This window comes from Panthera tigris, chromosome A2 (genome assembly GCF_018350195.1).
Source record: "Panthera tigris isolate Pti1 chromosome A2, P.tigris_Pti1_mat1.1, whole genome shotgun sequence".
Lineage (NCBI taxonomy): Eukaryota > Metazoa > Chordata > Mammalia > Carnivora > Felidae > Panthera > Panthera tigris.
In genome coordinates this window covers 26,562,389-26,576,303 of record NC_056661.1, presented here as the reverse complement: position 1 = coordinate 26,576,303, position 13,915 = coordinate 26,562,389, and the positions used below count along the sequence as shown (strand labels likewise).

The 13,915-nt window shown below is 39.7% G+C and overlaps 1 protein-coding gene across 6 annotated transcripts in view; it reads left to right on the top strand.

Annotated features, from left to right (window-relative positions):
• Positions 1-13,915, top strand: part of CFAP20DC (CFAP20 domain containing) — a 237,477-nt gene that overhangs the window by 181,034 nt on the left and 42,528 nt on the right. For 3 of the 6 annotated variants that reach the window (XM_007084374.3, XM_042979299.1, XM_042979301.1), the window contains one exon: positions 9,130-9,215. The exons of 2 other annotated variants lie outside the window; for them this stretch is intronic. In XM_007084374.3, the coding sequence (XP_007084436.2) occupies positions 9,130-9,192 (63 nt within the window). In that variant the 3' untranslated portion in view covers positions 9,193-9,215. Of the gene's footprint in view, positions 1-9,129; positions 9,216-13,915 lie in introns of those variants that run through there. One more of the 6 variants, XM_015538533.2, reaches the window with a different exon arrangement.

Sequence of the window (13,915 nt, the reverse complement as noted above, 5' to 3'; positions counted from 1 at the left end):
AACATAAGAATAAGTTGCAGGGGCTCCTAGGTGGCTCAGTCGGTTAAATGTCCAACTCTTAATCTCAGCTCAGGTCATGATCTCACAGTTCGTGGGATCAAGCCCCTCGTCAGGCTCTGTGCTGACAGCATGGAGCCTGCTTGGGATTCTCTCTCTCCCTCTCTCTCTGCCCCTCCCCAACTTGTGTGTGCACTTGCATGCACACATGCTCTGTCTCTCTTTCTCTCTCAAAATAAATAAATAAACTTAAAAAAAAAAAGAAGTTGCAGACTTTTGCCAATATAATTTAGAATGGAATTGAAATATGGCCTTTCTTATAAAATAATCCTTAGCAGTCATTTAAATGGAAAGTAAGAAAAAGAGCAGTGGCCCCCTAAACAAGCTCTTTCTGTAGTGAAGTAACTTGGAGACCAGCATTACAAAGGGCAAACTGAGGAATGATTATTTATGGACTGAAAAGGCTGAGCTCTTGGTTGCCCTGGATACGGTGTTCTCATCCCTGTCCTGTTCTGGCAAGGACTGAAGTCCTCATGCACAACAACTGCTCCGCTCTGAAAGTGCGTGGCCAAAAATAACATCGTTGGTAATGAACTTAATAACCCCTCCATTTGACCAAATGAGAAATTGAAAACAGTCTATTTTTTAGACAGAGAAAATAATTGAAAAGCCTACCTTTGGTATTCATAAGATATGTTTATTATTGCATCAAATTCAGCCTATTTCAATATTGGAACTATCACCAAATGGAAAATTGCATTTCTTAATGAACACTGCATGTTGTTGTTCATACAGAGTTTAAATAGAGCAATTTGCAAGAACCATTGTGGTCTGTCTGAGAGCTCATGCCTTTCCCTTTAGAAGTTGTACAGGGAGGGTGAAAAAGAAGAACAAACTCATAACTTGATCATGATGGTCTCCTGCTTTTTGTGTATCTCAGTGGTGCCACCATCCACACTGGCACTCAAACCAGAAATGTGGAGAACACCTCCACTTCTCCCACCCCTTCATTTCCAAATCCCCTCACTACCTAACACCATAGCTTTGGCACTTTATTTTCATCCACATTCCTTCCATAGTCTCCTGGCTACCTCTCTGCCTCCAGGCCAGGCACCACAGCCTGATGGTGAGGAGCCTCTGCTTTGAGAACAAATTGCCAGTGTTCAAATCCAAGCTGTGACCTTGTAAAGCACTTGGCACTGTATCTGAGACATAATAAGCATTTGGTAAATTAAGGTTAGTTGTCATTATTATCTTTATTATTCACACTAGTGATCTTCCTAAAGCCCAGATCTAATCTTATCTCTTCCCTGCATAAAGCCTTTCCTAGCTTCCCATTGCCTCTTTGTTTAGGCAAAATACAAGACCCCCCATGATCTGAGACCTGCCCCACTCCCTGGGCTCATCTCTCACTGTTCCTCAGCTTTCGTTCCACACTTTTGGTCCAAGTTATAACTTCCAGAACACACTCTGCACACATCCTTGTACCTCATACCTGATTGTCTCTTCAGACTTAGCTCTAAAGCCTGCTGTAGCTTCTCGAGGCCTCATTGTAAAAGACCTTCCTTTCTGCTACTAACAGACAGGAATATCTCCATTACACTCTTGTTCCCGAACCCAAGTTCACCTGCCCATCACCTGAAAGATCATTACTCGAGAGATGAGTTTGGATTGGAAAGGGTAGGGGCACCTGGGTGGCTCAGCTGGTTAAGCATTTGACTCTTGATCTCAGCTCAAGTCTTTGAGCCCCACGTTGAGCCCATGTTGGGCCCTGCATTGGACGTGAAAGCCTACTTAAAAAAAAAAAAAAAAAAAGGAAAGGAAAGGAGTTTGAGCTTTATTCAGGAGGCCAGCAGGCAGACCCTTGGCCAAAGGGCAACTCCAAGGTTTCTGCATGGCCCAGGAGTTTTTAAAGGAGTTTAGGGCAGTTAATCAGCAGAGTGAGTGCGGTGGCCAGTAACATCTGTTGATCACACGCAGACTCGATGGTGCCAGCTACAGACATTCTCTCAGGGCTCAGGGGTTGTGTGAGGGGGTCCAGTTCTTGTTTCATGATGCACAGAAGCACTGTTCTTTCCACAAAGGAGGGCAAGTTCTACTCTCTCTGTAGCTACACAGAGGGAGGTCAGTAAAATCTTTTGTGTGACCTGAAAAAGAAAAACATTTTGGGGCGCCTGGGTGGCGCAGTCGGTTAAGCCTCCGACTTCAGCCAGGTCACGATCTCGCGGTCCGTGAGTTCGAGCCCCGCGTCGGGCTCTGGGCTGATGGCTCAGAGCCTGGAGCCTGTTTCCGATTCTGTGTCTCCCTCTCTCTCTGCCCCTCCCCCGTTCATGCTCTGTCTCTCTCTGTCCCAAAAATAAATAAAAAACATTGAAAAAAAAATTTAAAAAAAAAAAAAAAAAAGAAAAACATTTTGCCAAAATTTGCTGGGCTAATCGGAAAGCCAAGGTGACTTCAGACAGACTTGCTGGCCTCTGTGGTCTGGGAAAGTTCTGGTCCTTCACTCCTCAAGACCAGTGGTCTGCAAATCTCAAAGAAAGTATGTTAGTTCTGTTACAGATCAGGGGCCTTCAGGCAGCAAGTAAGGAGTGTGTTAACTTGAAGCAGCCCTTAAGACCAGCTAGAGTGCTCTTATACTCTCACCTCAACCTAGCTTATCTGTCCCACATTAATTCATTCCACATATTTGTTTTTTGCTTTGGCTTTTGTTTTTGAGTGGTACAGTATGCTGTGAACTGTGCTGGGGATACAAATAAGGCTTGACCCAGCCTTGAGATGTTCACTGGGTTGGAGGGAGGTAGAGAGTAAACAGCTACCTGTAAGTCGGGGCAGTAGCGATAAGAGAATAAAGAGTTCTATAATAGATACAGAAGAGAGGCCCACATCAGAGGGAACAATTAATTCTACCTGTTTCACAGAGAAGACTACAGTTAAGCCAGGGTTGAAGAATGAGTGCACGCTCACCATGTGGAAAGAGGGGGAAAGGAATTCCGAGTTCTGAAAAGGAACAGAATTGCATCTATGGACGTGAGGGTGGAGTCTCTCCTTTAACAGGATAACCTCTTTGTTTCTCCATCACCTTAAACAGAACTCTTTGCTTATCCCACCATCACTACCAACCCCTACCCAGCAGACACACAGAACTCCCCCATACTTTGGCTACACTGTGCAGCTTGCACAGATCATGCGATGCCCTTGTCCAGATCGTGTCAATCGTGTCATTGCTCATCATGCTTTTCCCTCTGCCTGGGGACCCTCCACCCCTCTCCTCTACCTGGAGCACCCCTTGTCTTCCAAGGCCCAACTCAAACATTACTGCTTCATGAAACCCTCTTTGACCCTCAACCACCCTGCACAGAATTATTTGCTTCCTTCTGTGGGTTCCCATTATCTTCAGGCTCGGTGTTAGCATTTACCACATCAGGGAACCATTGTTAGCAGTGTGCCCCAGGCCTGGTTGTGAGTTCTCGGAAGGCAGGACCGTGCTGAGTCCAGTGCCTGGCATGAGGTCACCTTCAATCACTGGTTGTTGGTCACAGATTGAATGAATAAACCAGAAGTATTAAAAGGTTCTCTTTTTTTACTCTACAATAGCATAATTTTCATCAAAATTCCAAAATAAACATCAACTTGGCTTTGCTTAAATAAACCCTGACCAATGCAGGTAATATTTTACATTCAAGTTTGATAAATGGATATTAAATACACAAAGGAAAGAAATCTCTCAGGGCTTGATGACCAATGGTTTAAAAAGGAGATTTAAGCAGGTCACATTCAATTTAGCATCTTTACGTAACTACTTCACACACTGCAGTCTGAAACCCAAAAGCCTATGCAAAGTAAAATGAAGAGTCTTTAGCAAAATCTATTGTGTTTACTACCAGTTTTGATTCCTCAGCTTTTCTCAGCATCTGTACAGTTCAGAGTAATATGTACTGTTTAAAAGGTGTTTAGACATAATAAATCAGTCATTTAAAAGTGTAATTAAATGTAACCATATTTCTCATAGCAAATTGGCTTTTGTAGGCATCTTTTGCTAAATAAATCAAGCCTACTGAGAAATCCATTGGCCTTTGACAGACAAATTTTTCAAAGTTTCTAACTTAGAACCAAATTCAATTAAAACAATACTTTACAACTTCTGTGGAAACCAGGCTACAAGTAATCAATTTTGGAGGGTTTCTGTTAGGAGTAGCTCTCATGAGATTTATTTAAAAACTTGGCTCTGGGAAGCCTTAGGAAGGGAGTTAGGAGTTGCTTATGATGGATTCTTAAATGAATTTTATTTTGGTGAGGGCTTTTGATTGACAATAGCATAAAACCGTGTCATGGGTAGGTGGGTATGTGTATGGTTTCTTTTTAAGGAAAAAGAGTAGCTATTAATGGTAGCAGCTTCTTGCCAAAAGAATGTAGACCCTGCATCAGCCAACCTGAGCTCAGATCCCAGCTCTTCCATTTACTGGCACGATCGCCTGTAAACTTAGGAGTAGTAAAAGGGCTTCGTTTTATTGGCGTGGTGAGAACTGAATGGGTATGGGGAATGCACATGCCCAGTGCCTAGCAGAGTACACGCACAGCTCTTATCTGCTGCTCCCCCAAAGTTATTCTCCTCAAAGGGCCACCTGAGTGATCAGAAAAGATTTCTAGGACATTTCCCTTTTTTGTGACCGCTGAGGGTTCTAAGGATAGGTAGAAGTTCTACTATGCTTGTTTGGATGTGAGCTTAACCACTGAAATCCAGACTTACCCCTCAGAGCTTTACAAATAAACCCTTCCGTTATTTTATTATTTCACTCTTTCATTATTTCTCTGTCCTGCCTTTACCCTAGATTCAAGAAAAGCGTTCCTCATGTGCATGCTACCCTGTAGGCAGATACCCTAAAACCATCATTCCTTCAAGTTAAGAATTCCCATAATCTAATATCAAGCACATAACTCTCCTCAGCTTGTTTTAAAAAAAAAAAAAAAACGCTCATCGCATGCATCCATCAACATGGCACATTGCAGAGCATACTATTTGGAGAAACCAGGCAAAATGCACTTAATAAAATTACAAGCATATGGTGAGGTTCTCAGACAAGTTATTTATGGTCTTGATTAACCTTGCAACATTTTTGCCATTTTCATAGGTTTTACATAACAACATGAAAATATTGTCTTTACCTTTTAACATGGCAGGATTATCTTATCTCCTGTTCTTTTATTTAGCCTTCTCTTCTCTCCCTCACCCCAGAATTTCTAGCAGCTTGATCATGGGGAAGCAAAGCTTCTTGTGCTCCTGGCAAATTTTAGGAATTTGGGTTTTCCTGACACTAGTGCATAGCAACAGCGCCACCAAAAGGACCAGGGCCTGCGTTTCTAGGATCTGTTCCATTTCTTTGCTCATCAGCATATCAGCGTTTTACGTAATGATTGCTCGCTGCTACGTGTCCAATATATAATATATTGGCATTTCAGGTTCTTTATACTTAATAGCTCTTAATTTGTTCTGATCTACACATTCATTAACTTCTCAATTCTCTTTGGGTGTAATGAGTTTTCTTTTAATTCTCTTGAACTAAAAAAGGTAAGGAGTTGGTTGTGCTAAGCTGCAGATAAATCTGATGAGCGGATGTTCTTATACCACTATAGAAATAATATATGAAAACTGATATTGGAGTCAGTGTAACACTGAAATGTGTGAGGAGTTCTGTGTTTAGTGACTATGAAAGTCACCCCGTGAAATAAACTGCCCTCGTTCTCAGAGTGTTATCTATTATATCTTATGTTTGTCCCAAATTTAACAATATGGCAAAACTTATTGTCTTTAATTTTATTTTTTTATTATTTTTTAATGCTTATTTTATTTTTGAGGAGGGGGAGGGGCAGAGAGAGAGGGAGACACAGAATCCGAAGCAGGCACCAGGCTCCAAGCTATCAGCACAGAGCCTGATGCGGAGCTCGAACCCATGAACCATGAGTTCATGACCTAAGTCAGACGCTTAGCCAACTGAGCCACCCACCCAGACATCCCTGTTTTCTTTCATTTTAAACATAAAGTGACATTTCATTAGGAAAGAAATCACATGAGTTTTATTTACGGTGAGGAAGTAGTCTTAGACGTCAGATAAATATCTCAGACCACTTTTTTTTTTCTGCCATAAGGTGAACTGAGTTTGTCATATTTGTTTTCAACAACTTTGGTATTCACCACTGTAGGTGAACCTGTGAGCTGGAGTAAGCACTACAACTTAATGGTTAAAAGGGTAAACTGTGCTAAACTGGGTTCACATTCTCACTCCACTATTTCCTGGCTGGCATGACCTTGGGTGAACACCCAGTGCCTGAATTTCCTCTTCTTTTGGATAGTCATTAATCCTGTCTGTTTCATAGAATTGCTGCAAGGAACAGAGTATGTGCTCAGTGAATATCAGCTAGTGCTGTTCTTATTGTCATAGTTATTGGTAGGTATTGGTTGCTATTCTTTTGCTGCTTCTTATGGTGTTAATAGCCTGAATATGGCTGAATTCCAAAGCCAAAAAACCAATTTTATTTTTTTAACCTGTGCTTTCATAGAATATTACCTACCTAGAAATAGTGCAAATAGGTTTACTGTTGCATATGTATCGAAACATACCTATTTCCATTTGTGGATGGAGACATGTGGCTTCAGACAGCCCATCACACTTCCCCCAACCCCACCCCATCACATTCAGAGAGCTTTTAGAAACCATTAGGCACGTTCTCATTCATTCTGATTTGGATCTAGGAAAACAAAAAGACCTCACGCTAGTGAAAGCACTGCCCTTTCAAAGCATCAAAGCAAAGTTATGGGAATTGAAATATCTTGGAGGGGCTTTTTAGCTGCATCATTGCCATGATCCCTTCCAGTCCCTGAGTCTGATCATGCAATAGGGAGACATGTACAGAGAAAGGAAATTGAGGCCACCTGGTTTTGGGACCCACCCCAAAATAAAACGTTCTTCCTTCCCAGACGGAGTCACTAGTGTTGGGGGTGTAGAAGTCAGTTAATAGCAGTTATGTGTGTAAGTCAGAATGCTCTGCCATAATATGCCATCACTAAATTGAAGTTGGTTATTGAATAAAATATCTAGGGGTGACAACTTGGTAATTCGCTTTCAATACTAAAAGTTAAATTAAGGAATCAGGTATTCAGACCGAGTTCCATCACCCTACAATTATTTTAACTGAAATTTTTTCCTTTACCTTTCTGTCCATTCCCATCAGCAATCTTTACTACTTCAAAACATTTCCACTGGTTCTTTTGCTTGTTTGTTTTCTAACACTAAGAAACCACTATTCATGGGAATCTTTTGTTGACTGTGTTCTTTTTCACTCCTTGTATCACTGGATCAGTTTTTTTATATAGACAGGAGCAGATGTGGAAAGGGTCAGTCTGTGTAGTCTTAAGTGAGAGCTAAGTCACAAACAAGATAGGATTCTGTAGCCGTTTCTATTCTCCAGAGGGTGGAGTAAGTCATTTGGAATAAGGGGGTTGGAGACAGGTGTAAATAGAATTAATGGTATAAAATTGAGAAGATGGAAATTTGCTGAATATCAGCACTGTGGTACTTAGAGAGTTATGGAAAGGCCTCTGGAAGTGAATCAGGGGAGGCCCATTCACTGGAGGCCGAGTACAGCTGAAATACTGGACGAATACCAATGAACAGATTATCAAGAGTATTTCTGCAACCATGTGAGATGCTCTAGAGAACCCGTTAGGCCCTTTGCTTGCTAATTCCTTTCTCTGCTGTGAAATAATAAAGCCTAAATCATAAAACTAAATTTCACTTGCAAATTGCTGGAAGTCTTATTTCTCCAGTGAGATCAAATATGTCTTATGACATGTTTTTCCTTCCACTGTTTTCCCAGCTGTTGTTTCTTATTACTGAGATGGTGATGCATTGATATCGGTTCAATTACCAAAGTATCTGAGTGCATTTAAATTCATGGTGCATCACAGAGAGTCAGGCTAAGTGACTGTGATTATCAGACAGGGTGTTTGATTTAAATTAAAGGAACACTTCCAAGAGATTATTTATAGAGGGAGACAGTTTACTCCAAAGAATTCCCATGACCCACATCTTTAATATTTTAGGACCCGTTAAAATAAGAAGTATGTGGAAAATAAGGAATATGTGCTCTGTATGTACAGGCACCATTGCCATACTGTTTCCCTCAGTTGGAGTCAGCCCTGTGGGGCCACATTATGGGTGAAAAAGGCTTAACACCAACGCTGTTGGGTAAGGAAGTAATGGAAATCCTCTAAACGCAATTCAAAAATATATACCAAATTCCAGCTTGTAATAAAATGAGAATGTTAAAAAATGATTTTTGTATTAGAATTACATGGTTGTTAACCACATGAGAAAAATACTGCAAGCTGATGTTTAAAAAGAGATATAGTGGAATTCTCTCCCTTTATAGAACCAAGGAAAAACATCAAATTCCATTGGAGGCAAAAGTTTAAGGCTTATTTGGGGATGTGGTAGTTTAGTGGTGCTTTGAAATAGTAACTTAAATGTTTCTTGTGGAGGGAAAAGTTGAGATTTCATATTTTTCTTAGGTATTGGCACCGTTTTGTTTTTTGGGGTTTTTTTTCCACTTTACTGATTAGTGCTTGAGGTTTTATTATGCACTTGGGGAAAATGACCACCTTGACCTAAGATTTACCTGTGTAATTCCATTAGTGAACATTCAGGCTATCCTTGCAAACTTGCTAACATTGAGATATAAATATATATTCCCTATCTCTGCGTCTCTGAGTTATTGCTGATACTTGCTGTGCAACATGAGCTCCATGAAATATCTTCTATTTTACTGTAGCTGGAAATATCAATGAATGTTAACAGCGTAAAAATTCCACAGGGAGGAAGATTCCACGTGTGAATTTTACACCATAGATGCGATCTAGTGCAGTGACTGGCCATTAAAATAACGTGTGTTTTTCTCATGTGTACCACCGTGTTATTTGCTGGATCTCCCAAAACAGCCTTTGAGTCTTCTGTAAAATAAACAGCCCCTCCTTGCAGATCGTCCCTCAGGAAAAAATGACAGCACTGAGAGTGCATGTGAAAGTATATGTAAAGAACAAACACTGATTAGCACCTCACAAACGTTTTCCTTTTACAGCCCGTCAACCAGGGTCATCATTATCAGCAAGAAATGAATCCACCTTCTTCTAATCCCCGGTAAGAATCATTAATAAGCTAAGTGTCCTTTAAAAAAATTATTTAAAAGATTGTGCATGGTGCCTGTGTGACTCAGTCGGTTCGGCATCCGACTTCAGCTCAGGTCATGATCTCACAGCTCATGGATTCAAGCCCCACATCAGACTCTGTGCTGATAGGTCAGAGCCTGGAGCCTGGTTTAAATTCTGGGTCTCCCTCTCTCTCTGCCCCTCCCCTGCTTGTTCTCTCTCTCTCTCTCTCTCTGTCTCTCTCAAAAATAAGTAAACACTAAAAAAATGTTTTTTAAAGATTGTGCATTTTTCTTGTTTTCCCAAAATTGTTTTCCAAAACTTCCAAAGAACTTCCAAATTTCTTTTCCTTAGGAGTCTAAGTTCAATCTACTTTTTGTTATTGAGAATGTGGTGTGATGGTTAACAATCTACCTGGGTTTAAGTGACACCTCTGCCTTTTACTAGCTGTAAGATTTTTGAGCAAGCCATTTAACTCAAGGTCACCCAGGCATAATAATTACCCCATACTTTTGGGATAATCATATGAATGAATACATGAAAAATTCATAGCACAGTTTTCGGCACACAATGAACTCTCTTTAAATGTTAATTTATTTCATATTATTCTATTTGCATAGATACTTGATTTTAATTGGTATGTAATGTTTAGTACATTTTAGGCATGAATTTTTTTGTATTATCTGGTCCCTTTAAATTTATCAAGATAGTTTATATCAGTTCAAAGGCCATTCTCTTGTTTTCAAATTTCAAAAGCTAATAATCTCAAAACTATTTCATTATTTCAAAAATGTCATTGACATTATGCATCATTTGTCAATATAGAAAAACCTCATTACTGGGGCATCTGGTATCTCCCTTGGTTGAGCGTCCAATTCTTGAGCTCCGCTTACATCATGATCTCATGGTTGGTGGGATCAAGCCCCACGGCAGATTCTGAGGTGATATCGTTGAGCCTACTTGGTATCCTCTCTGTCTCCCTCTCTCTCTCTCTGCCCCTCTTCCCCGCTCATGCTCACACATGCACATATCTCTCTCTCTCTCTCTCTCTCTTTCTCTCTCTCTCTTTCTCAAAACCTATTATTTTAGGCTCACTAAAGACAAGCAAATCTGAATTTGTGTTTTGAAATATATGTAGTATTAAGTGATTTTCTAAACTAAAAAAAAATTATCAGTACAAATCCTCATCACTTTATCACTATTTGTTAAATATTAGGGATTTATTGAAAGTCAGTCTATCTTGAGCTCTACCCACAGGATCTTGGTTGTTATAACGAATCTCATTATCAAGCCCTCTCACCTATACTGTAAGAGGTCCCATCGTCATGGAATGGACCAAAACACCAGTGATAGTACAGTAGCTCTGGCTCTAAAGTGTAAAGTTTATTTCAGAGTATCCGAATTAAGACTCATTGGTTGAACATATCAAAAACAACTCAGCTAGTATTAAAAGAGAGACAGACAAAGACAGAGAAAGGGAGGATTTTTCAAGTAAGAATACAGGGCTGTCTCCTGGAACCCAAGGGCAGCCAGGCATTTCCTCACTCCATCTCTGCTTGCTTCTTCCTGTCTGTTCCATTCTGGTCTCAAAGCACCAGCTTTCTCTGTTTCCAGTCACATAGGGCTGTCTGACAGCTCTTGAGTTTATGTATTACAGTTCAAAGTACAGTTCAAAGTACATGCCCAGCCTGACAATTCCTACTTTCCAGGAGAGAGAATGTGATTGGCCTAGCTTGGGCCAAGTATTCACTGTTGGTCCAATCAGCAATGAACAGCCAGCCAAGCCATGTAAAACTGACAGGAGACCACCTACATGGTTCATAGGACTTTTAATGGGGCCCAGAATATTATGACATAGGCAGAGTAAATGTTCTTCATTAGTAATCACTTCTCAGTGTTGCTGGTCTATACACATGATCTGGTCATTCTCTCATGTTATCTAGTAGGGGGAATTGCCACTATCATAAGTAGATATAATACAGAGTTCAAAATTGAGGTCGTAATTTCAGTGTATATAAAAAGGTGTTTTAACATTCTGAAAATCAGTTGGCTCTTGACATGTAAAATGTGTCTCTTACAATCCTTCAGCTCATAAACATTTTTTCTGTGTATGAGTAAACTTTTAAGGTAACTGGAAATCCAATGTCAATCCAAATTATAAGTAGTCAGAATTTATAAATCTGAACAAATGAAAAGTGAGACTAAGGCATGTTAGAAAGTGGAGGCTTTTGTTTCCATAAAAGGAGAAGGAGGACCTAACTCTCATCCTAAATCTGCTATTAACCCACCATATGATCTCAGACAAGCCTCCCAACCCGCTCAGACCTCACCAATAATATGAACACGTATTTAAAAGAAAGGATTTGAGTTACATGCTCTCTTAGGTCACTTCCAGGTTCCTGATTCTGTGGCTTTGATGAGATTCATTATAGACTTTATGTAAGAAACCCAGTTCTACCATCAGAGGGACACTGCCCTATATAGAAAATACATCTCATAATGTTGGATTAATTAGTGTTTAGATGTAGTAATATATAACCTTAAACATCTCTTTTAATATTTGATTCCCAAAGATATAATATAGGAAAATTCACCAACCTAACATACAGCATATTTTATTTAGCCAATTAAATGTTCATTCATTTAGGGAAAATTAATTTACATTTTTACATAATAAAACAAAAAGCCAAAATCCAAAGCAAAAAGTAAAATGCTGCCAACCCCATTTGCCAGCAGGTTATCCAACAGTTTTCTAGAAAATTATTGTTTAGTTGTTCAAAAAACTTGCAGATTACATGGTTTGGCTCTTGGCTCCATAAATCCATCAGCTTGGAAGAATTGGCAGAAAGACATTATTGGACCATAAATAAAGACAATGATAAAATTATAAGGTCAGCATAGATGATCATATAAAAATGGGATAAATTGAATCCTGTAATACATGTAATTTAACTTAAAATAGAAAACTATGATTCTTTTAAGGTTTGTATTTGCTACATTTCTTACAAATAGATCTCACACCTAGACCCTAAACACAAAACTTTAAAATTAAACTTTAAATTTAAATGATACTGATAGTGAAGATGGAAAAAAAATGTAAGAAATGAAAAGACAAGTTTCCAAGTCTGCCCCTTGGATAAACAAGCATCTAACCTGAATCCCAGATTGAAAGTTCTGCCTGCAAAGGCTCTAAACAACACACAAGAGGCAAGTAGTCTCTTCATTTCCTGAATTAAGTGCAGCTGTGGTCAGAGTAATGCAAACATGATGGGGAAGGGGACATATATGGATGCAGGTGCATCGAGAGAGCATGCGGGTGCCCTGTGGGAGGGGAAGTGGCCACACCAGCTTCAGTGACCTATCTGCAACTACTCCAGAGACCTAAGAACCTAAGATTTGTACCCACACTCATTCTCATACCCACGCACATACATATATTTAGAGAGTCAGTTTCCAATTGGCTTAATTAATGTAACAGAACGATCAATATCTCCAAAATCTTTCATTTACATTTTGCTCTGGGAAGATTCTTATCTCTGCAACATAACTACCTTCTTAGTTTTATGTGCTTCTGATTAAGGTTAAAGATAGCATGCAGTCCACAAAGCAGACAAATTTGGGTTTTGAAGAGTTGACTCTAGGATGCCAATAGCTAAAACACTACATATACTCATAGATTGTTTTCCTCAGAGTATAAGAATCTACTTGCACTCACAGGGCAATGCTTGACATTGGATGGAGTGGGGATACAATGGTAATCATTTCCTGAGAAATTCACAGTCTAGGAATTGAAATACACATGGTTCACCTCATCCTATCCCCTTGTGTCTAGATTTTCCTAAAGGCAGCATCTCAGCTTCTGGGGCCCTCGCCCCCAGTGTCCACCCACACTGCCGTTTGAGACCGTGACAGCCTCTATGACAAGGTGCAGACATAGCTAACATAATCTAATACAGTTTAGAGGCGTGTTGGGTAGGAGGAAACAATTTCACAGTTCATTCATGTTGAGAAATGTTTCCTAGCATGTAAACTTACCTGCTACCAAACGAATGCTGTTTGCAGCCTTAAGTCATTTATTGTAAAATGCCATCTATTGGTTTGTGGGGTTTACAGCTGTCCCTTAGGCACATCCATTTATGTGTTTATGTAGATTCTTCAGAACAGTTTGAGATATTTGTGTTCAGAAATGGGTTTTATAAAATAAGCTGTGATTATATTCTGGTTGTCTGTTCATGTGGATGGAGTCAATAACCAGTCTTTCATTTCAAATGATGATTGTACTTGGTATGTTTACAACTCATTGGAAAATTAGGGGGAGGAGGGAAGGTAGTCAAAGGCTCTGTAAGGTTCTCAATGTTTATAGAAATAAACAGTTTAGAAAATAATTCCTGAATGCCCAAACAGTAATGAATGGCATGGTTTTCTGAAGTGTTTGCTTTATGATTTATCGCCTATCTGTAGTTTTTGGTTTTTTTTAAATGTCACTGCCGATTGTGTTAAGGCTTGAATCCTTTGCAGCTTTGCCACATGTTTGTGTAATATAAACATACTTATAACTATAATTAGATGATAAAGCCCTGCGGACTTTAACAAATGATTAATAACCACTGACCGCAGTTCACGCTGGCTCAGCCAGCCTGACTGAGGCAAGCTGGCCTGTCATCATAACCTACAAGTACTACTCTGGACCGATCGCAGTGGCTTCATTTTTCTTTTCTC